This window comes from Stenella coeruleoalba (assembly GCF_951394435.1).
Source record: "Stenella coeruleoalba genome assembly, chromosome: 19".
NCBI classification, from domain to species: domain Eukaryota; kingdom Metazoa; phylum Chordata; class Mammalia; order Artiodactyla; family Delphinidae; genus Stenella; species Stenella coeruleoalba.
Genome location: NC_137165.1, coordinates 43745957 through 43768705, shown reverse-complemented (window position 1 = coordinate 43768705; position 22749 = coordinate 43745957). Strand labels below are relative to the sequence as shown.

Below are 22749 nucleotides of genomic sequence, written 5' to 3'. Positions count from 1 at the left end.
GAAAGAGGATACACACCAGGTACCCCGACTCTTTTCTTCCTCCCTCTGCTACCCCCAATTCAAACCGCCCACTTAGCAATCCTCGAAGGCAAGAAAATAAAGCACGTTAAACACTGTTCAACACCAGACAGGTGATAAATGTTAGGTTCACAAGAATTCTTCCTTCTCTGAAGTCAGAAGACACGTGCACCCTGGCTACTTCCATCTCGCTTCAGCCCCCCATCTCCCACCAGCCTCGGGCCTCCCCACTTCCCGGATTGGGTCTCAGACTCGCTCATGACAGCAGGGAGCAGGTTATAGCTAACAACTTTGTCCACATGCCCTGCCACACATCCCAGCTCAGGATGCCTATCCAGAGGCATCTGGTACCATTTAACAAACACATTTGAGCACAACTGGTCTTCAGAGCTGGGAAGAGAGAGCCTAGGGGGAGAAGTTGGGATAACAGCGGAATAAGTAACAGCAGCAACGACAGAGGTGAATAGTGATGAAGACTGCCGTGATGAGCAGGTAGCCTATCAGGGTGAGCACCAGGGCAGCCCGAATCTCGGGGTTGGAGAACGAGACTGGGTAGCGGCCTCGAGATGTCACGCCCAGTCGGAGCCCAGCGATGCGCACGCCCTGCCGCCAGCAATAGTAGATGCCCCGGTCTTCCAGGTGGGTGAAGCGGATGTGGAGATGGTTGCCGTGGTCGATGAACACCCTCATGGACCTGTTGACGCCCTTTAGGTACTGCGTGCGGTAGAGGTACTGTTGGTCCTTGTCCCAGGCCACGGCATGCTCCGGCCGGGCCCCGGGACAGGAGATGATTAGTCCATGGCCCAGCCTCTGCTGGTGGAACTGAATGGGCACCGGGGGCAACCAGGGCCGGCTGCCCACTTTGGCCACGTAGCTGAAGAGGGCCATCACACCCTCCTGGATTTTCTTCTTCTCCTCGCAGGGCACCAGGCAGCTCCGAAGCAGCACCTCGGGGACGTGGTCTCTGGCCTTGGCCCGGAGCTGCCTGGGCACAGCCCGTGAACCACAGGACACCACGTCGGGCAGTGTCTTGCGGTAGCGGGGGGAGAGGCCTGGGCTCTGCAGGTAACACAGGCCAATGCGCCACTGCTCCCCGCGCACCCCGCAGCGGTCACAGGGGGTCCACTCCCAGAAGGTGGTGAAGACACGGAGGCTCCCGTGGTACTCATCTGCGAAGGGCTCCTGGCCCTGGTCCTCGAAGGTGGCCACCATCCTCTCACTGCTCTGGATGTCCACGTCGTAGGCGTAAAAGTAGTCCCCCTTGCGGGTGCCGCAGAAATACAAGCCTGAGTCCTCGGGCTGCGCCTGGAAGACCAACAGGCTGAACATGTGGATGCTGAAGCGGACCAGCATGTCGCTGCCCACGCGCACCTGGGCTGCCTCCGTCAGGACCCGCCCATCAAAGTCCGTCAGCACTTTGGTGTGGCCGCTGCCGAGGTGCTTCTGATAGTACCAGACAACAGCGGACACCTCCTCGGGCTTGCAGTGGCAGGGGAGCTCGAAGCTCATGTCAGCCAGGTAGGCTGCATTGTCGAACATCAGGAACGCTGGGCAGGGGGTCCTCTGAAAAATGTTCTCCTTCTCCACGATTTCAAAGGCCTGGAGGCTCCCCAACACCCACAGGAGCACAGTGGCCTGGGCCAGGTTCATGCCTGCGCGAGGGAAGAGTCAGAGGGGGCGGGGCAGAACCTAGGCACTAAAGGCCTATGGGGCTTCTAGAAATCACTGCTGGGAGGAGGCATCTAGATGAGGAAAGGATTCAGCAGCCAGGAAAAGAAGCAACAATCTGCAGAGGAAGCTGCCACAGACAAGGCAATTTATTCCCAGTGGATGTACAAGATGCCCTTCTAAGGTTCCGGACGTGATCTTGAGGGAAAACCATTCTAGAACCTGGCCCTTTGTCCCCTTTCTAGAACACTGGCACTCACTCAAGAATGGGTCAGGGGAAGCCAGAATAAGAAGCAAGGGCCCAGGTACCAGGACAGGGGAATCTCTGCCTCTCTGTTCCAGGCCCTGCCCTGCCTGCCCGGTGGAAAGGTCCTCCCTTTGGTTAATCCAGGAGTTGAAGGCAACCCTCCTACCTGCACATCTGGCCACCTGAAGATGCCTGGGAGGCTGGCCAGGCCTGAGCTGATGGCTTGGGGTTTTCCCAGGCCCAACCTGCACGGGAACTCAGCCCCTGGAGCTAGAGAAAAATACTGCACCTCAAATGAGGTAGCATTTGATCGTTTATTGATTAAATGTCCATTCTGTTGGTTTCCAGTTAAAAATACTCTTGTTAAGAGCTATGGAGATCAGTATTAATTTATCATGGAAGATTAACAATTTTGCTTTTTCCTTTTTTTGAGTGGAGGCTATAACTGGTGGTACCGGTGTTTGGTTGGGTGCTCACCCACCTCTCAGGGCCATGGGCTAGCAGACTGGCAGACTCTAAGGGTGGGAAGCAAACGTCTTTCAACTTCTTGGGCCCTTGACCATCCTGTGGATCTAACAGTTCAGAATATGGAGCCCCCAAGAGGCTGGAGGAAAAGGGAAAACTCAGTTACTGCTTTTGTTGTGAAACTTCCAAGACCAGAGGGAGTTAGGTGTGGGCTCTTCACTACAGTCTTGCAGAGCCCTCGAGACAACGAAAAATGCCTCCAGTGACCACTGGGGGCCTCTGAAGGTAACTGCTCCCATCAGTCCACATGGTACAGCCTCAGCAGCTCTTGCAGAAGACTCTCCTCCTCCTGAAGCCCACCAGGCTGCTCCCCCAGATCCCGCCCCTCCAGGCTGGGGGTGCCCATGGCCTGCAACTTCTGAAACAAGGCTCTGCAGCTCTCTCTCTCCGCATGGCTCATCAGGCTCAGGTTCAGGGTGAAGCGGCCGGTGCCGGCCAGGCTGCGCAGGATTCCCAGCACCACCCACCGGTCAGCTGGCCTCACGTGATCAGCCAGCGCCATCAGCATCTCCCCTAGGAGTCCAAACCCCACATCCATCTGGAAGAGGCGGCCCAGCTTTGGGCCCCCGAGCTGCAGCAGGGCCTCGTAGCGCTCTGACCCACTCCGCAAGTATCGCCGCCAATCACGGTAGAACTCAGCCGAGGTCTCGGGCTGGAGGCGTGTTTTCTCCTGGATCGCAAAGGAAGGAAAGAGAGTACAGAGCTCCTCCAGCTGCTCTGTGACAGTGAGAGTGAGGGGAGCCTGTGGATTTTCATCTGAGCTCTAGTATCACTCTCTGAGCACTGGCAAGGCTGCGGTCCCTGTGGGCCTCATTTTCAGATGAGGGAACAAGGGATGGGATGGGGAGGGAGGGTCCCAAGGAACCCAGGCTGTGATTTGAGACTCTCAGTTGTACCAGACTTTTCCTACTGATGAATGTGGACATAGCCCTGCTCTGCAAGACTAAGTCAGAGTTTACTCTGGGCAGGGCAGGAGAGGGGGTAATTGGAAACCTCGGGAGGAGAGAAAGGAACTCCAGATGAGTATTAAGGATATGACAGACTGGATCTCCTTCCCGACACTGCCAGAGGGTCACAGGCTCTATACCATAGAACTCGAGGCAGAGCAACCCAAAGCTGATCTGGGAGTGGGACAAGGACTGAACGACAGGGGCCTGCTGAGCCCACCTTTCTGACTTGTTCTGGTTGGTTTGGGCCTCACCACCCGTTGGTTGCTTTTCTTTCTGGGATTGGAGGCAGAAACCTGCCTCTGTTGGCTTTACATGAGAAATAAGGAAAACATATGTGTTATAAGAAAACAGGGTTGGAGGTTTAAGGCAGAGAATCCTGCTGGGCCTCACCTACCGGGGAGATTTCAGTGGTTTCATCCTGGGAGGGCCTTCCCTGAATAGTGTGACAGTTCCAGGGCACAGTCTTCTTTCCTCCTATCTTGTCCTTCGGCTCCAGCGGCTTCAGATGTGATGCAAGGACAATACCCCTACAGGCAAGGGACAGAGATTAGGGGATGGACCTAATGCCATCTGTAGGTGTGAGGTGGCTGGACTTTGTGTGATACCGGCTGAACCTGTTGGCAGGCCAATATGACAATGATAATAACAACAACAGCAACAATAGCTGACAACTTTTGAGCACTTTCCATGTGCCAGATATTGTGCTCAGAATCTTATGTGCGATAACATTTAATCATGACGGTGGTTACTCTCTCTTACGGATGAGGAACAGAGGCTCAGATAGGTTAAATAACTTGCACAGGATCACACAGGTAGCAGAAGGTACGGCCAAGACTGAGCCCAGAATTGTCTGACTCCAAGTGCACGCTCTTATCCACTATGGTAAACCATAACAGGAGAGCCTGAGAAAAGTGGCAGTAAGCCGACCTGAACTCCTCATAGGAAGCCACCCTCTGTTCCACTGCCCGTAACTTGGCAGCATTTTCCCGTTTGTACTTCTCATCAGCAGTGAGTGCAGCCTGCAGCTCTTTCTCCAAAGCCTTGAAGTCAATGATGTCATTCCTTTTCATGGCCTGTGCCTGGGAAGGCAAAGGGAATGAATGTCAGCAGAGGGTGAATAGCAGGGGTGGGGGGTTGCATCTGGATTCTTTGCCAGCCCACAGAATGACCCCAAAGCTGTCAAACTCTAGATGTCTAGTCACTTATCTTGAGGAGGGTGTTATAAAAATCTAGGTCTCTATTTTACAGAGGGAAGCTGAGTTGCACAGTGAGGTCTTGCTTAAGATTTGTTGCCACTGAAAATAGTCTTGACTTTCAATTTAGTGCCTTGTCTTAATTTTGCTCTCTGCCTCTGAAAATATTTTTTAATTAAAGTATAATTGACATACAATGTTATATTAGTTTCAGGTGTACAACATAGTGATTCAACATTTATATACATTACAAGATGATCACCACAGTAAGTCTTGTTGCCATCTGTCATCATTTAAGGTTATTACAATAATATTGACTATATTCCCTATTCTGTATATTACATTCTCATATATTTTATACCTGGAAGTTTGTGCTTCTTAACCTAGTTCGTCCACCCCACCACCCCCTTCCCCTCTGGCAACCACCAGTTTGTTCTGTTTTGTTTGTTCATTTGTGTTTTAGATTCCACATATAAGTGAAATCATACACTATTTGTCTTTCTCTGTCTGACTTATAATATCCTGTAATGCTGTATAATACCTTAGCATAACACCCTCTAGGTCCATCCATGTTGTTTTAAACGGCAATTTTTCATTCTTTTTTATTCTGCCTCTAAAAATATTTTAGCATTGGTGCTTTGGCTGAGGAAGCATTTGGATTTCAGAATTCAGCCCCTTCACATTTCCACATGGACTCACTCTATAGCGAGTTGTGATAGAGGCCCTCACACAAAAGCAGAACTATTGTAACCTACTCTTGAGCCCTGGGATAAAATTCCACTCATTGTTAAATGTCTTTAACGAGGAATGATACTTTCCACCCAAACCAGATTCAGTGACTGAGCAGGAAATCAAGTAGAGGTGGCAGAAGAAGGGGCTCAATGATCCCCGTTTCCAAATCCCTCTGTCCAGCCAGGGCTGGAGCACAGATTCCTAGGTTCTTGGGCAACCTCTTTAGCTCTGCCACTGTACTTCTGCAGCCTCCGCATATCTGAGGCTGATTGACCCGTTCTACACGGAGATCACCTATATGGGTTCTAGTCTTGGCTCTAGCATTTCCTTACTGTGAGACCCCTTTGACCATCAGACTCCTAGTGCACTAAGCTAGATTACGTGGTGAAGTCATCATCAACAGCCCTAGGGCCGGGAAGCTTGAGGTCTACAACCAACCCCTCCCTCCCCCTCCACCCCAACATGGGTAAGCTTGAAGACCAAGAAGGAGGCTGGGTTGGCCAGGAACTGAACTCAGGTGTCCTGGCTCCTGTCTAGTTCTGAGCCCTTGCCAGTCACTGAATAAATAGAACACCTAATCCTCCTGCCCCCTGACCTTCACCCCAGCAGCCAGCACCCTGGTTTCCTTTCTTTGGGGATCCCCAGTTACCGCCAGATCACGTCTGCTCAGCGTAGACCACGCCCAGCAGCTGTGGTTGCCCAGCAACTGCTCTAACAGCCTGCCCACGTGACCTCCCCGAAGGCCCCCGTCAGGGTAGCCCCGAGGCGCCTGATCAGATTCTCGCCTCCTCGGACCTTGTTTTCTTTGGAGCAGCCCACGCCTTGGTTTGGGGACCCACAACTCCGCCTCGCAGGTTCCTGTGTCCGCGGTCGGCATTCTTCCGAGCTGGTCCACAGGCAAAGGGCTGTCCTCCGAGGCAGAAACGCGACCGCGGCGCCTGCGGGGTCCTTCCGAATAGCTGGCGCAGGCGGTGCGGCGGCGTTGGACGGAAGTGCGGTCTCCGGCGGCCTACTCGGAGTTTCTGGCTGAGCAGCGGGAGGTGAGTTGACGCGGGTCCACGGCATGGGAAGGTTGCTCCTGTGGGATGGGAAATTAAATAATGGCAGATGTGGAGGAGACGTTATATGCTGTCTTCTCCTTTCACTTTACAGATGAGGCGGGAAAGGGAATGAAGGCCCTACCACACCGCCCTCACACACACACACAGATTCCGGGGTTCCCTCCTGTCCATCTTTAAAACCCTTTCCCGGGGCAGGGGTCGTTCTTGCACTGTCCCTGCACCTGTCTCACTCCCTCTTCCAGCTGTGCCGCCTTCACCCTTTCTCTACCAAGCTCTCTCCGTCCTTACTCTGTTTTTCTTGGAGAGCCTGCGTTGTAGCGGGAAGCTGCGGTGAAGTTTGGTACCGAAATTAACTAATTTGTGCAACTGTGGGCAAGTCAGCTATCTTCTGGGTGCCTTGTTGGAGTCACTCATTTAGTCATTGAGCAAATGCTGATTGAGGTTCTATTTTGTGCCAGGCACCGTTCTAAGTGAAAAAAAAAACAGTCCTTGCTTCAACTGTAGTTGGAGAGATGACAGTAAATACACGAATAGATACGTGTCAGTTAATGATAAATGTTAATAAAAATAATAAAACAATGAAAGTGGGGGTTGGAGAATGTGTGTATAGGTGGAGCTTTTTTTTTTTTTTTTTTTTTTTGCGGTACGCGGGCCTCTCACTGCTGCGGCCTCTCCCGCTGCGGAGCACAGGCCCCGGACGCGCAGGCCCAGCGGCCATGGCGCGGCATGTGGGATCCTCCCGGACCGGGGCACGAACCCGCGTCCCCCGCATCGGCAGGCGGACTCTCAACCACTGCGCCACCAGGGAAGCCCAAGGTGGAGCTTTTTTTAGAGTGACAAGGGAAGGCTTCTCAGAGAAGGTAACATTTTATATAGTAGAGAACTGGGTGAGATGAAGGAACAAGGTATACATGCCCAAGGGGAGAGCATTTTGGAAGAGAATAGTAAGTGCAGTGGCCCTGAAGCAGAAATGAGGTGGGTTGTTCCATGGACAGCCTTCTGTAAAAATTTCTGCAGGCATTTCATGGGTGTCTTGGGAGAATGAAATGTGCACAGATGTGGTAGCTCTTTGGAAGTAAAAAGAATCTCTATGCATATGAAAGTTTCTATAATAATTTACATTTAATTATTAGTGCTTGGAGCTCTTAATTCTCTATTTTATCCACAGTTAGCACTCAACAGGGGCATTGAGGGAGGTGGCGGGATTAACCTCATGAAAGAAGTATCAGTATTTCAAAATTAAACATTCTGTTCAGTTAACATTTATCTAGTTTCTACTTAGGTGAAGCGCTGTCTTGGTCATTGGCAGGTGGGCACAAGGAACGCAGGGTTCCTGTATTCAAGAATGGCCAAAAAATAATGCTAGCTAACATTTATTGAGCCTGGAACTGTAATAAATTGTTTACACAGCCTATTTTGCTTAATTCTCATAACCCTTTATGCAATGGGGATTAATCACTTTATTTTCCAATTAAAGAAACAAGCTTGGAGAGGTGAAATAACCTGAAATGACATAGTTATTAAGTGACAAAGTTGGGATTCAAATCTAGGTCTTCCAATTCCAGAGCCCTGACCATTAACCCACACTCTGGTCTGTTGCCTATTACTGTAAGCTGTATAGGTATTGGTGAGGGTAATTAGTACAGTTAACTACCATTCATGACAGAATTAAATGCTGATAAAGACACTAAAGGCTACAGCAGTATAGGAGAGTGAGAAATTGAGGCTATAGGAAGGCTTGAAGGAGGTGGTATTTGACCTGTTACTTTGAGTAGAATTTCTGGAATTGAAGTGGAGACAACCCACAAAATACTTATTAATTACAAAGAGAAAGCATGTAACTTTACAATGGAAAGGCCTGGTAGGCACCACCATAATCAGTGGTGAAGTTAACATCACCACTGATGGGACAAATTAAAATCATATGCCACTTGTTAGAAGATGCACTGAAAAGAGCACAGCATCACTTCTGTGATATTCTTGCCAAAAAATGCATAACCTGAATCTAATCATGAGGAAACATTGGCAAACTTAAATTAAGGGACATTCTACAAACTCACTAGCCTATAATCTGCAAAAGTTTCAAGTCACAGAAGTCAAAGGAAAGACCAAGGAACTGTTCCAGATTGAAAGAGACTAAAGACATGACAGCTAAATGCAAACATGGAATCCTGGATTGGCTCCTTTGCTGTGCAGGAGATTATTGGAACAGTCTGTGAAACTTGAATGGGGGCCTGTGGGTTAGGTGGTAGTAATATGTCAGTGTTTTCTGATTTTGATGGTTGTATTGTGGTTATGTAGGAGAATGTCCTCGTTTGTAGGAATCACATGCACTAAAAGCAGGGGTTGGCAAACTTTGTCTGTCAAGGGCTAGATAGTAAATATTTTAGACTTTGTGGGCCATATGGTCTCAGTGGCAGCTACTCTGCTCCGCCGTTACAGTGTGAAAGCAGCCACAGACAATATAAAAGAATGAGCATGGCTGTGTTCCAATAATGCTGTTTTTATAGATGCTGAAATTTGAATTTCATATAATTAATTTTCATGTGTCATGAAATATTATTCTTTTGATTTTTTTCAACTATTTAAAAATAATAAAAAACATCGTACCTTCAGGACTGTTTGAAAATAGTTGGCAGGCCAGGTTTGGCCACAGGCTATAGTTTACCAACTGCTGCACTAAAGTATGAGGAGGCGATGAGACATTGTGTCAGCAACTTATTTGCAAATAATTTAGGAGAAAGAAAGTTATGTGTACTATTTTTGCAACTTTCTGGTATTTAATTATTTTAAAATTAAAATTTGTTTAGTATTAGAAAAAAGAAGTGGGTGAAGTATATGTAAACAGAAACAGGAGTGGAACAGACAGGAGGGGAAGATGCAGGGCTTTGGAGGAGCAGTCAGTGGGTTGATGTAACTGGAGAGGAGACTGTGTGTGGGATATGGTCAGCCACAGGCTAGGGCGGAGGCCTTGATTACCTTGCCAGCATCTAACTCTTCTCCTTGAATTTTAGCATCATGGATACTGACTTGTATGATGAGTTTGGGAATTATATTGGACCAGAGCTTGATTCTGATGAAGATGATGATGAATTGGGCAGAGAGACCAAAGATCTTGATGAGGTAAAACAAATATATACTTTTTTCATCTCTCTTTTTTAAGAAAGCAATAAAGTAGTAACCATAAATTTGTTTTCTGTGTCTATGAGTCTGTTTCTGTTTTGTATATAGATTCATTTGTGTTGTGTTTTAGATTCCACATATAAGTCATATCATATAATATTTGTCTTTCTCTGTCTGGCTTCACTTAGTATGATATTCTCTAGGTCCATCAACACTGCTGCAAATGGCAATATTTCATTCTTTTTTATGGCTGAGTAATATTCCACTGTATACATGTACCACATCTTCTTAAATCAGTCATCTGTTCATGAGCACTTGGGTTGTTTCCATGTCTTGGCTGTTGTAAATAGTGCTGCTATGAACCTGGGGGTGCATGTGTCTTTTTGAACTAGTGTTTTTGATTTTTCCATCATCCCTTCTCATTTACTCTAGATGTTCACCCCAGCAATTCTCCCCTCTCTCCCATGTCATTAGTTTTCTCTCTCTACTAGATCATCCCCATCAGCATACAGATATGCTGTTGTTTCATCATAAAATCCTTTCACGACCCTATAGCCCCCTGTCGTTACCTCCCATTTCCCTGTTTCCCAGTGCGGCACATCACAAAAGAGTTGTTACTTGCTGTCTCCAAATCCTCTCCTCCCATTTTCTCTGAATCCAAGTTTTGTTGTTTTGCCTCTCCCATTCCACACAGACTGCTCTTGTCAGGGTCATCGGTGACCTCTGCCGCAGACCCAGTGCTCATCCTGCTTGACCTGTCTGCAGCATCTGGCCCAGCTGATCCCTCCCTCCTTAAAATACTCTCTTCCCTTGGCTTCCAGGGAATCCCCTGGTTTTCCTTCTCTTCTCTGGCTGGTCCTTCTCAGTCTTTGCCGCTGGTTCCTCCTCATCTCCCTGACCTTTTAACTGTCAATGGGCCCCAAGGCTCCATTCCTAATACCTGTTCTCTATCTACACTCACTCCCCTGGTCATCTTATCCAGTATATCAAATCCCTTCTATTCCCTGAGGACTCTCAAATTTATATCTCCAACCTGGACCTTTCTCTTGAACCTCAGGCTTGTATGTCTAGCTTTCTACTTGGCATCTCTACTTGATGTCTAATATGGCATTTCAAACTTAGCATATCTAAGGCCTAAACACAGAGCTTCCCCATCCCCTGTCCCCTGCTTCTGCCTCCAACCTCCTCTTACAGTCTTCCTCATCTAGTAAAGACAGGGCCATTCCCCGGTTGCTCAGGTCAAAAACCTTGTCTCTTTTTTTTCACTCCTACTCTGAATTCACTAGAATACATTTTTTACTCTATTTTTAAAATATATGCAGAATCCAACCTCTCCTTCCATCTTCACAGCTACTCCTCTGGGCATAAGCCACAATCACTGCCATCTCTCTCCTGTATCACTGCAGTAGCCTTCCAACTAATCTCTCTCCTTTTAGTATATCTCAGTATGGGAACCAGAGTGAGTCTTTTAAAACAAAATCCTGATCATATTACTCCTCTGCTCAGAACTGCTAGAACAGGACTTCTTAGCCTCGGTACCATTGAGGTTTGGGGCCAGATAATTCTTTGTTACAAGGGCTGTCCTGCGCTTTATAGGATATTTAACAGCATCCCTGGCTTCTACTCACTAGGTCCCCCACACACAGAGCCAGCTGTGACAACCAGAAACGTCTTCAGACATTGCCAAATGTTCCCTGGGAGACAGAATTGTCTTTGGCTGAGAAGCACTGTCATAGAGTAAAGTTAGATTACTTAGAATGATCCAGAAGATCCTACATGATCACCTCCTGTGAGATCTCAGCTTATACTGTTCTCCCCATTATTTACTGAACTGGCTTCCTTGCTAATCCTCAAAGTTGCCAGCGTACCCTTGACTCAGGGTCTTTGCATTTGCCGTTTCAGCCAACTAGAATGCTCTCCCCCACTTACTTGTAGAACTTATTCTCTCTTCCCTCAGATTTTTGCTCAAATGTCATCACCTCTCTTTTTTGCATTGCTATATTACCAATACCTAGAACAGTGCCTGGCACATAGTAAGTGCTCAGTAGATATTTGTTGAGCGAGTGAATTAACCAGGGTGTTTTGGAACATAAAGGGTTATGTAGTAGCCTCTTTTAATCATTTGAAAGACTTTTTAGGAGAAGAGGGCATAGCTTTGTTTAGTGTTGCTTGTGACTGTGGGTTTTAATTTATAAGGAGGTGAGTTCGATGTCATTTACGAAGACTCACTTTCCAACAGGGAACTGGGCTGTGTTGTGAGTGAGTACTGTTGTTATTGGAAGTATTCAACAGAGACAGGAATACGTAGAGAGAGTTCATTCATTTAACATGCTGTGTTCTCAGGACACAGAGAGAAATAGTGATCAAAGAACTCCCGTCCTATGGGATTCCTAATATGTGAGGCATAGGGCAATATCCAGAAAAGTGCCTCCAAGCTTGATCCATTTGTGACCAATGGCCTGCATTTAAGAAAGGGTCCATTTGAATCAGGAGAGCCGTCCATACCCATGGCTTACAGTCTTCTCTTTGTGAAGGATCATGCAAGAGTGGAACCTGCCCCACTGACGGTAGCACAGAACTCAAAATAAGAAGCTGTCAGGCATGTGAAGTCATTGCTCTTAACTCGTGTAGTGTATGAGTCACTGAGCAGGAAAAGTGCATGCCTCTTCCAACCTCCTTCCGTCTCTTGCTTTTAGGTCGATGATGATGATGATGACGACGAGCTGGGAGATCATGATGAAGACCACCCTGGGATGGAGGTGGTGCTGCATGAGGACAAGAAGTACTACCCCACAGCTGAGGAGGTATATGGTCCTGAAGTGGAGACCATAGTTCAGGAGGAGGACACCCAGCCTCTCACAGGTGAGTCTGGAGGCACTGGGCTGTGAGAGGTGAAATCGAAACTAGAAAACTTCATTTCATAGCCATCAGCAGTCTTGAAAGTTCAGTGAATGAACTGACTAGTTTTTCTTTCAGGTGGTATTTCTGGATTGAGATTCAATTAACCCTGTTTTGATATTCAACAGAACAGCTTGTTACCAAGCAAATAAGTGTTACTTCTTTCTTTATCTAATACTCGTTTGGGTTCTTGAAGACTGTTTTTAAGTTCTCCCTCTGGTCTGATACGTTTTTCCATCCAAATAATACCAGTTTCTTTAACTAGTCCTCACAATGCTTATTTTCCACTTCCTTAATAATTTTCATTGATCTTCTGGGAAGTAGTTGCATTTTATAAATACAAGGAGAGATTTTGAACTGACATTGACCTCATCCTATATCCAGTCCCTCTCCCTTCCTCCCACAAAATGAAGTCCAAACACCTCAGTCCACAATTCAAGATCTTTCAGTGTCTCATGCCAAACAGCGTTCCCAGAACTTTCTCAACCTGAGTGGTCCTCGAGAACAACATAAATTGATGTCGTATATCATCCATTCTGAAAGCTCAGTCTAATGGAATAGGGCTCTGTATTTTTATGCTTTACGCCTACCTGCACATCACTACTTTTTTTTTTCCTCCTAGAACCCATTATTAAACCGGTGAAAACCAAGAAATTCACTCTGATGGAGCAGACATTACCTGTCACGGTATATGAAATGGAGTAAGTTATAAGGTCTTGCAGCCTCTCTGCACGAATATTGTAGGTTCAGTTTGTTCGTGGAGGTAGGAGGTGGTTTGTGGTTGAAGTAAACAGTGAATTTTTGGGGCGGTGGTGGTGAGAGCAGTGGCATCTGTTTGTGCCTGAGTCATTTTGCCGACTTCTCTCTATGACCAGGTTCAGCTCTGTCGCTGCCTGCTGCCAGATCTAGTCTGACAGATTTCAGCTTTATTTATGTATTTATTTATTTTGGTGGGTAAAAGGGCATATCCCTGAGCTCTTTATTATTTATTTAATTTTTAAAAATTGGGGTATAGTTGATTTGCAATGTTGTGTTAGTTTCCACTGTACAGCACAGTGATTCAGATTCTTTTCCCTTATATGTTATTACAAAATATTGAGTATAGTTCCCTGTGCTATACAGTAGGTCCTTGTTGGTTATCTGTTTTATATATAGTACTGTGTATATTTTAATCCCCAACTCCTAATTTATCCCTCCCCTCCCCTCCTCTTTCCTCTTTGGTAACCGTCAGTTTGTTTTCTCTGTGGGCCTATTTCTGTTTTGTAAATAAGCTCATTTTTATCTTTTTTTTTTTTCTTTTAGATTCCACATATAAGTGATATCATATGATATTTGTCTTTCTCTGTCTGGCTTACTTCACTTAGGATAATAATCTCTAGGTCCATCCATGGTGCTGCGCCAGTGAGTTATTGTGAAAGCAAAAATCTCTTCCTACAATTTGCCAAAATTTTCCTTCAGCTTATATCGTTGCTGAGATATTTAGGCTCGATCTTAACTTTCTTCTTGGCTCTCATCTGGACCTCAGCCATTTTCTCTTCTTCCAAACCTTTAGTTTGGTATTAGAAGCCAGCCTTTGAGACAGAATTGGGTATTGTCAGTGTTGGGGCCACCAGAGCCTGTTTTGACATGGTATGGTTGCTAAGTGTTTTGGGAACATAACAACTCTTTATTTTGAAAAGGAGGCACAGGTAGGTAGATATGTGTAGAATAATTTAGACTCCTCAAACTGCAAACTGTTTTTGAAAATATTTTCATTGATGAAATGCACTTATAAGGCTCTCATATATTGAGGAGCTTGTGGCCCGTTATTAGATAATGAAACCTTTTTTTTTTAAAACATGTTGACATCTTGTATGTCCGAAGGAGTAAGGTCCCTTCTGAAATGGTCAGCTCACCTGCCATCATTCACACTTTTTTTTCTTTTTTAATATTTATTTATTTGGTTGCACTGGGTCTTAGTTGAAGCTCACGGGCTCCTTAGTTGCGGCAGGTGGGCTCCTTAGTTGTGGCATGTGAATCTTATGTGGGATCTAGTTCCCTGAGCAGGGATCGAACCTGGGCCCCTTGGGAGTGCGGAGTCTTAACCACTGTGCCACCAGGAAGTCCCCCATTCACACTTTTTTTTTTTTTTTTTCCCGGTACATGGGCCTCTCACTGTTGTGGCCTCTCCCGTTGCGGAGCACAGGCTCCAGACGCGCAGGCTCAGCGGCCATGGCTCACAGGCCTAGCCGCTCTGCGGCATGTGGGATCTTCCTGGACCGGGGCACGAACCCGTGTCCCCTGTCTCGGCAGGTGGACTCTCAACCACTGCGCCACCAGGGAAGCCCCATTCACACATTTTTGAAACAACCTTTCAGTTTTCTTCAGAACTTGCGTCACATTCTTTTGTGTTCTCAGTGGTGATTTTTTAAAAAAATCTCCAGTCTTTGAAAGCAGGCTTGATTTTTCAGAGCCAAAAGTCATCTGAAGGCTATTTACCATAAGTAATGCGGATGATAAGCAAGAAAGGCAGGGTTGGTTTTGATCAGAATGGAACTCCTCTGCTCATCATTAATGAGATGAGGTTTTCTTTTTTTTTTTTTTTTTTGAGATGAGGTTTTCTTGAAAGCCTTGTTAACCAGCTGTGACGGCAGTTTCAGAAGCAAAGCTCCCAAAGTGATTTGAAGTCCCCTTGGCATCAGTGGTATAAATGTATAACATCTAGCCTGAATGTTTTGAACTGAACAGTACTCATGTATGTGTGTGCTGGTATTTGGTTTTTTCTTTTTGCTTGCTTTTCAAATTTCATTATTTTACTGTTGAAATCTCCATGACGTTTCACAGGTCGTGTCTCCTCATGAATAAGTCCGTTCCGTTCCCAAAGACAGAACTGTATGGAGGTAGAAACTCACTTCTGCCTCTGAGCATTCTCCAGTTGGTCTGAAAGTTGTTCCTGGCCGAAAATACCTAAAACACCTTTGTACCACCCCCCCCATTTGAAAACCTTTGGCAAAGTCCCTTTTGCTCTTTTCCCTTCTCCTTTCAGTTTCTTGGCAGACCTGATGGATAACTCGGAGCTGATCAGAAATGTGACCCTTTGTGGTCATCTCCACCATGGCAAGGTGAGAGAGCTTTCGGCTACTTGGAACAGGGTTGCTCTTTGTTTCTGCTCATTTTTTCAGCCCTCAGAGTCACACGTTGGGGTCTGAGGCCATAAGGCTGGACCTCCTCACTCTGGGGGGCCTCCATGCCTATTGTGAAACTGAGCTGTGAAATTCTAGCTTTTCCTGAGCAGCAGATGGAAAGCTAAGCCACTTGCATGCCTGAGCCTTGTGTCTACATCTGGACAGAAGAGGGGAAATTGAGCCTTACTCTGATTTTATAAGTTTTCATTTCCTGGGGGATGGTTGTCTAAGAAAGATTTCATCTTTCATTTGAAAATAATCCTGTGGCTTCATGTTAATTCTTTGCTGTCCCATAATCCTCCCTGCTCTCTTCTTCCTCTCTATCCCTAAATTATGTGATGTAGTGAGAACTGGGAGAAGGGTAGAGTAGATTTTTCTCTGTGGTTTGCAGAACTTAACTTTCTCTTCCCTTTCAGACATGTTTTGTAGATTGTTTAATAGAGCAGACTCACCCGGAAATCAGAAAGCGCTACGACCAAGATGTGAGTAGAAATTCTGTTGAAGGTTTAGGATGAACCATTCAGAATATACAGGGATGGGTGTCTCTCTCCTTCCCCTTTCTTCCACCTTCCCACTCTCACTGTAAAAATGATGCATATAATACGCTGCTTTATAATTGTAATTTCTGTTAATAGACCTTAAGAAAATAACTTCAGCTTTCTCAGAAACACAGAAATACTAGTGCGCAGTATTTTTGGATGATCTGTTCTGTGCTTGGGATCCCTCCTCTGTTCTGATATATCCTGACTTCGATAGCCTATTCTTTCCTGTCATAGTATTAATAGCCTCTCTATAAATATAATACAGTTGGACCTTGTTTTCATGATAAAGTTAAGCGCCTGTGAATGAGGCCAAGTGGGGCTGCAAGTCTCAGTGCAATAAATGTTCAATCTTGGCCAGATTGACTGTTTTGACGTTCAGGGTCCCATGAGGGCCGGGCGTGTCTCCCTGTACCACCGTGAAAAATTCAGTGCATTTGATATAATTTAGCTCTTCCGTCATACCTGGTCTTTAGCGACTTCCTCCACTCCCCAAAAAACCACACACCCAGGAGCATTTTCCATCTGGGAGGGTGCTGGTCTCATTGTCTGAAATTTCTGTAGGGGTACCCTGTTTTCTTCCATCTGTTCTCCTCCTGAGGCAGAGACCCTGGAGCTGGGAGGTGGTGAGGGAAAGTGATTGATGGTTTGTGTGGGAGAGGAGTCTGAATTCAGGAGGTAATTACAGTTCTTTTTTTTTAAGCTGTGCTACACTGACATCCTCTTCACAGAGCAAGAGGTAAGTGTGCCTTTGGAAGTCTGATTGTTGTCCACAGCAGGCCCAGCAGTAGTAGTTTTGTAGGGAATGTAGAAGAGCTTTACGGTAACATTTTGTCCATACCACACACCTCCCCACCCTCACTCCCACCCCTCATCTCTTTATCTCCCTGCTTCTCTCGGTCATCCTATGATCTATAACTTGAAAGAGAGCTGGGTAGGCAAACTGTAGGGTAAAAGGGGGGACCCTCCTATCCTGGGCTGGATTTAATTTAGCCAAGTAGGGCAAATGCTAAGAGGTCATGTGTACATTTATGCTATAAGTTCTGCAGAAGCTAAACATGATTTTTAAAATGACATCGTCCTTAAAATCTGTAACGTGACTCCATCCATATGTTGATCTTTCTGGGAGTAGCTTCTCCTGGAGAATGGGTTCGTCTGTCTTTGGGCTTCTCTTCTGTATAAAGGAGTGAGCATACATTTTTGTCTTTCCCATTCCTACTGGTTGGTCTTCCTTTCCATCTGGATCTTTGTCCCTCCCCTCGAATCCCTTGTTTCCCCCTCTTCTTTATTTCTGTCTCTCTTAAATGACCATATGGAAAGCACAAGAGTGTAAGTACTGTGATTAACCAAAGGAACCTTGAATGGTGCTGGCATATGTTAAGCACTCAACAGATACTAACTATTGTTTTTTTATTTATATGTTTGACTGGAGTTGTTTTAATACTTATTTTCTGTTACAGCTTTTATAGTATATTTTTAAGAAAACCTAAAGTGCTGCAGATTGTTTCTTTTTACTTGTACTGTGCTAAATTATTTTTGTTTACAGTGTATGAGGAGGATAAGATTTTAGGACTCTGGATTCTCTATTAAGGTTTAATACTGCTTTGCTAGCTTGTTCATTTTTTTATTTTTACTTTTTTGTATTTGAACCAAATCCCCACCCCGCGCCCCCGTTGCCCCAGTGCTTTTTAACATCAAGATTGTTCATCTTTAAGGTCATTCTGGTTAGAGACCTAGGTAAAAATCATACCCATTACAAGGAGAGACATCAGTGTAATTTACTAGCGACTGGAAAGATCCAAGAGCAGAATGAATCCCTCCTGCATAGGAAGAAGCCTTGATCACTCTCGCCCTCTTTCTCTCTGCGACTTTCAGAGGGGTGTTGGCATCAAGAGTACTCCTGTGACAGTAGTCTTGCCAGATACCAAAGGAAAATCCTACCTCTTCAATATCATGGACACTCCAGGTAGGACATTCCTTGACTTTTTAACATCAGAACCCTGTCCTGTTTGTTTCTTTTGCTTCCAGACAGAGCAGAGCATTATGTCTTTGTGTTTACATTCCCTTGCCTTCATTGAGTTAATTTTCTTTTTTAACTGTCTCCTTTGCTTCTAACTAGTTAATTAGCCAGCAGTGTACTGCAGGCCTTCTATTTTGTTCCTCTCTTGACTCTGCTGTAGAAGATTTAAATTTGGGGGAATCTTATTCACTTACTCATTTCAGCCTGTGTCAGCCCATGCTAGACACTGGGGCAACAAAGCTGAGTTAGACATGGTCCCGGCCTCAGGCAGTCTCAGTCTTTTGAAGGAGACTATGGGAGCACGCACCGATGGCTGGGGGACATGCAGGTTACCATAGAAGCAGCATACCTCACCCTGTGGCTGACTTTCTCTTTGGGAAGGACCAACTCAGGGTTCCCTTTTTTTAAATAGGAAAATTTGGGTTTTGACAGATTGGCCTTCTTTGCCCCATCAGATGCCCGATGCCCTCGTACCTCTCAGCCCCGACCCCTACCCGCACCCACCAGCACCACCTTGCCAGGAACTGGCTCACGTGCTCCAGGCCCTCCTTTGCCCTGTTTCCTGCTTCCAAATTGTCTTCTGTCCCGCAGAACTCTGTTCACTGCTGATTAGACTGGTTTAGTCTGCGAGTTGAATGTGTTGTGCCCTCCTTGATAAAATGCTTTCTTTATGTTTGGGGGCCTCCTGTATAAAAGCGTAATCCAAGGATGTGACTCTAACGTAGAACTTGGCACACTGCAGGGAGCTGTGGGGAGAAGAGAAGGCGGTATTTGTGGGTTCACATGCTTTGCAGTGCCCCACAGACCACGTACAAGTTAATCGTGCCTCATCCTGCCACCACACAAGTGGCGACTTACTTGGTATTTGCTTTTCAGGACACGTGAATTTTTCTGACGAGGTCACAGCTGGCTTGCGCATCTCAGATGGAGTGGTCCTTTTCATCGATGCTGCTGAGGGCGTAAGTCTGCGTCAGTTCCCTCAGGACCCCTCTTCCCTGTCATGTTTGCCGCACACAATGCCCAGAGCTCTGAGTGAGCTGGGAATTAGAGAACGTGAGAGTCTGTGGGATTAAGGCTCACCTTTGCTCTAAAATTAGGGCAACAAATGAAAGTCAAAATTAGTTCTCAGTGAGTCCCTCACTCCCTGCCCAGTGAAGCTCAAAATGATAGGACCCATTGTCATTCAGAAACACAAAAATGACAAAGGTAAATAAAAGGGAGGGAGGAGAGTTTTAAATGTTAATGAATTTGTCTAAGGTAAAGAGAGATTAGAGTTAAAAGGCCCAAAGATTAGGTAATTTGGCTAACCTCATTCATGTTGTCATCGGTGAGATAGCCAGCAGAGGGAGCCAGGGTTACCTTTTTAAAAATTGACTTCATCTTGGAGTAATTTCAAACTTACTGAAAAGTTGCAGTAGTACAGAGAACACCCTCATTTGTCATTCTGTGTCTGTACATGTACATATGCACTCACACGTATGTGTTTTCCCCTTGAACCATTTGAAAATAAAATATTTCAGAATGTATTTCCTAAGAACAAGGACATTCACTTACATAATCATAATACACTTACCAGAATCTGGGAATTCAACGTTGATACAATATTGTTGTACAGATCTTTTTCTGTAGACCTTAGTCAGTCTCACTAATTGTCCCAATAATGTCCCTTATAGAATTTTTTTTCCTAATCCAGGATCATGCATAACATTTAGTTTTCATGTCTCTTTTAATTGGAATTCTTCTTTTACCTTTCTTGGTCTTTTATGACATTGGCATTTTTGAAGTATATAGGCCATTTATTTTGTAGACTGTCTCTCAATCAGGGTTTGTCTAATGTTTCCTCATGATTAGGTTCAGGTTATTTGGGGCAGGAATACTATATCAGCACAGTTGTGATCTTATTAGTCCATCACATCAGAAGGCCCATGATGGTGATGTTAACTTTGATCACTTGGTTAAGGTGGGTGTGCCAGGCTTCTCCAATGTAAAGTTACTGTTTTCCCCCTTTGTAATAACTGATTTATGGGACGATTACCTTGAGTCTATGTATACATGTTATTCCTTATCAAACTTTACCAGTTTTATCATCCATTGGTCATTCCTAGCTTATTGATATAATAGTTGCAAATGGTGATTTTCTAACTCTTACTATTTGTTCTATATTTATTGGTTGGAATTCTGTTGTAAGGAAGAGATTTCCCTTCTCCATTTGCTTATTTATTATCCGTATGGATACACGGATTTTTATTTTACTCGGCGGGTTATAATCCACTAGTATCTTTATATCTTTTGATACTCTAGTTACCCCAGATTTGGCTAGTGAGAACTCCTTCAGGCTGGCTCCTTTATCCTTTTGACATGCCCTGTCTTTTTTCAGGCACAAAAAGATGTCCTAGACTCATCTTGTACTTTCCCTGCCCCAATCCTGGAATCAGCCATTTCTCCATAGAGCTTCGGCTCCTTATAGTGAGCACAGATACTTAGAAACAAAGGTCAGAGTATGTTCATTGCTACTGGGACACATTGTTTCTAGGACTTTCCACTGAACACAGATAATATACACCCATACGTATCTGTAACTGTTTCTACACATACATATTAAAAACTATTAACACAGTAGAAGAGAAGAAAAAAATCAATTTATCCTAATACCCACAATTCCATTTCAGCACCACAGCTTCTTCCCAAGCCTTCCTTGGTTCCTTCTCTGGCACTGAGAAACCTGGCTCCCAACATCATCAGTGTATTTATTCATTTCTCAATCCTGCAAGGTCACCTCTTAAAATTCCTGAATCTGCCATTGGGCAAGATACCCTCTGCTTCCCCCCAACAATCTATTTCCTCTTTTCCACATTCTTCATATTTTTAAATAGCACCTTTTTTGGCTCTGCTCTGGACTGTTCTGCCCTCTTTGCTCTCATCACCACCTTCTGAGCCTTGTGTCTCTCAGGTGATGCTGAACACAGAGCGGCTGATCAAGCACGCCGTGCAGGAGAGGCTGGCGGTCACCGTGTGCATCAACAAGATTGACCGGCTGATCCTAGAGCTGAAGCTGCCCCCCACTGATGCCTATTACAAGCTGCGTCACATTGTAGATGAGGTCAACGGATTAATAAGGTAGAGGAACCCTGGGAGTGGACCTCCTGTCCTCGGCACTCTGGTTTTTATAAATCTTAACCTTGAACACCTCTGGGGGCAACTCTGATTCCTTGGCATGCATTGACAAGCTTGTTGGACACAGCTAGAGGCGCATTCTGTGGCTCTGCAGGGATTGACTCCACCGCCTTGGCCTTGTTAACTCTGCTCCTTAACCAGATATGCAGCTCGCCGCACGTCCTCAATTTAGTACTGCAGTCAGTACCCTGAGCTCTAGAATCAGTCTCGTCTTCACAGAACCAACCATGTAAAGTTGGGCAGAGTCCTTAAGCTCATAGAGCCTCAGTTTCTGCTTCTGTAAGAAGGGAATAGTAATATTTGCCCAATGAGATGTTACAAGAAATTAAAGACAGCCAATGTAACACACTTAGCACAGTGCTCAGCAGACAGTAGCTGATTGGTGAGTAATGTTAGCTGCTATTACCTTACTGGTACAGACTCAGTAAGAGAAGGAACTGTTGGCTTTTATTTCTTGTTGAAGCTGCTTTTCAACAAGATGGATTTGGGGTTTATGAGTGATGGTTGGGAGGCCTTAGAATGCAGTACCAAGGTGGCTTTGAAGAATAGCTTAAATATAGTTTTTTTTGGCCACACCGCACAGCTTGTGGGATCTTAGTTCCCCCACCAGGGATCCAATCCGGGCCCCTAGCAGTGGAAGTGTGGAGTCCTAATCACTGAACCGCCAGGGAACTCCCTAAGTATATTCTTAAAGACAGTTTTATCTGTAGGCTGAAGGATGTACTGGATGACTTTTTGAGGCCTGTTGAAGGACCTGGGAGGAGGCTGTCCTCCTGAGAGAATTCCTCTCCAGCTGAGGATCAGGGACAGTACTCTCGTGGCCAGGGACAGGTTCACCTTCAGACACCCCACCCCCGCCACCCCCCAGTTTGTAATGCTGGTTCTCAACAGGGGTATCTTCTCCCTGTCACTGGAAGGGCTGAGAATGACTGGAGCCCGTATAATGGCCGGAGTCCAAAAGAGGAAATGATAAACTTCTCTAAAGGGGGGACGGCTTGGACAGGGCTAAATCCTGATCTACCAGAGTAGGAAGTCAAGAAGTCACATCTCAACGACCAAACAAGAAATAGCAACATGGGGCTTCCCTGGTGGCTCAGTGGTTAAGAATCCACCTGCCAATGCAGGGGACACGGGTTCAAGCCCTGGTCCGCGAAGATCCCACATGCCGCGGAGCAACTAAGCCCGTGCGCCACAACTACTGAGCCTGCGCTCTAGAGCCTGCAAGCCACAACTACTAAGCCCACGTGCCACAATTACTGAAGCCCGCCACCTAGATAGAGCCTGTGTTCAGCAACGAAGAGCAGCCCCCACTCGCCGCAACTAGAGAAAACCCGCGCACAGCAATGAAGACCCAATGCAGCCAAAAAAAAAAAAAAGAAAAAGAAATAGTAACATGAACATATTATTTAGAAATATCGAGGTGAATGCTCTAGAAGT

At 45.7% G+C, this 22749-nt stretch overlaps 3 protein-coding genes across 5 annotated transcripts in view; 1 reads left to right on the top strand and 2 right to left on the bottom strand.

Annotated features, from left to right (window-relative positions):
- Positions 1-423: 423 nt before the first annotated feature.
- On the bottom strand, positions 424-2419 carry FAM187A (family with sequence similarity 187 member A; the record flags this gene model as incomplete). Its single annotated transcript, XM_079905603.1, has 1 exon — positions 424-2419. Exon 1 carries the CDS (start codon positions 1666-1668, stop codon positions 424-426), a length of 1245 nt encoding a protein of 414 aa, XP_079761729.1. The 5' UTR covers positions 1669-2419.
- Positions 2420-2553: 134 nt separating this feature from the next.
- Positions 2554-6024, bottom strand: DNAAF19 (dynein axonemal assembly factor 19). Of its 3 annotated transcripts, XM_079905551.1 has the most exons (5): positions 5929-5981; positions 5143-5214; positions 4336-4487; positions 3803-3935; positions 2554-3128 (listed from the first exon to the last, which is right to left on the bottom strand). In XM_079905551.1, exons 2-5 carry the CDS (start codon positions 5170-5172, stop codon positions 2697-2699), a joined length of 747 nt encoding a protein of 248 aa, XP_079761677.1. In that variant the 5' UTR covers positions 5173-5214; positions 5929-5981; the 3' UTR covers positions 2554-2696. The 3 variants fall into 3 exon arrangements, with proteins under 3 accessions (XP_079761677.1, XP_079761679.1, XP_079761678.1); XM_079905553.1 differs by lacking the exons at positions 5143-5214; positions 5929-5981 and adding an exon at positions 5983-6024; XM_079905552.1 differs by lacking the exon at positions 5143-5214 and having other exon boundaries at positions 5929-5992.
- A 236-nt stretch (positions 6025-6260) lies between these two features.
- Positions 6261-22749, top strand: part of EFTUD2 (elongation factor Tu GTP binding domain containing 2) — a 32926-nt gene continuing 16437 nt past the window's right edge. Inside the window, exons 1-10 of the mRNA XM_079903983.1 lie at positions 6261-6373; positions 9409-9517; positions 12214-12379; positions 13038-13116; positions 15441-15516; positions 15996-16061; positions 16822-16857; positions 17994-18084; positions 19015-19097; positions 21089-21255. Coding sequence (XP_079760109.1) covers positions 9413-9517; positions 12214-12379; positions 13038-13116; positions 15441-15516; positions 15996-16061; positions 16822-16857; positions 17994-18084; positions 19015-19097; positions 21089-21255 — 869 coding nt within the window. The 5' untranslated portion in view covers positions 6261-6373; positions 9409-9412. The remainder of the gene's footprint in view (positions 6374-9408; positions 9518-12213; positions 12380-13037; positions 13117-15440; positions 15517-15995; positions 16062-16821; positions 16858-17993; positions 18085-19014; positions 19098-21088; positions 21256-22749) is intronic.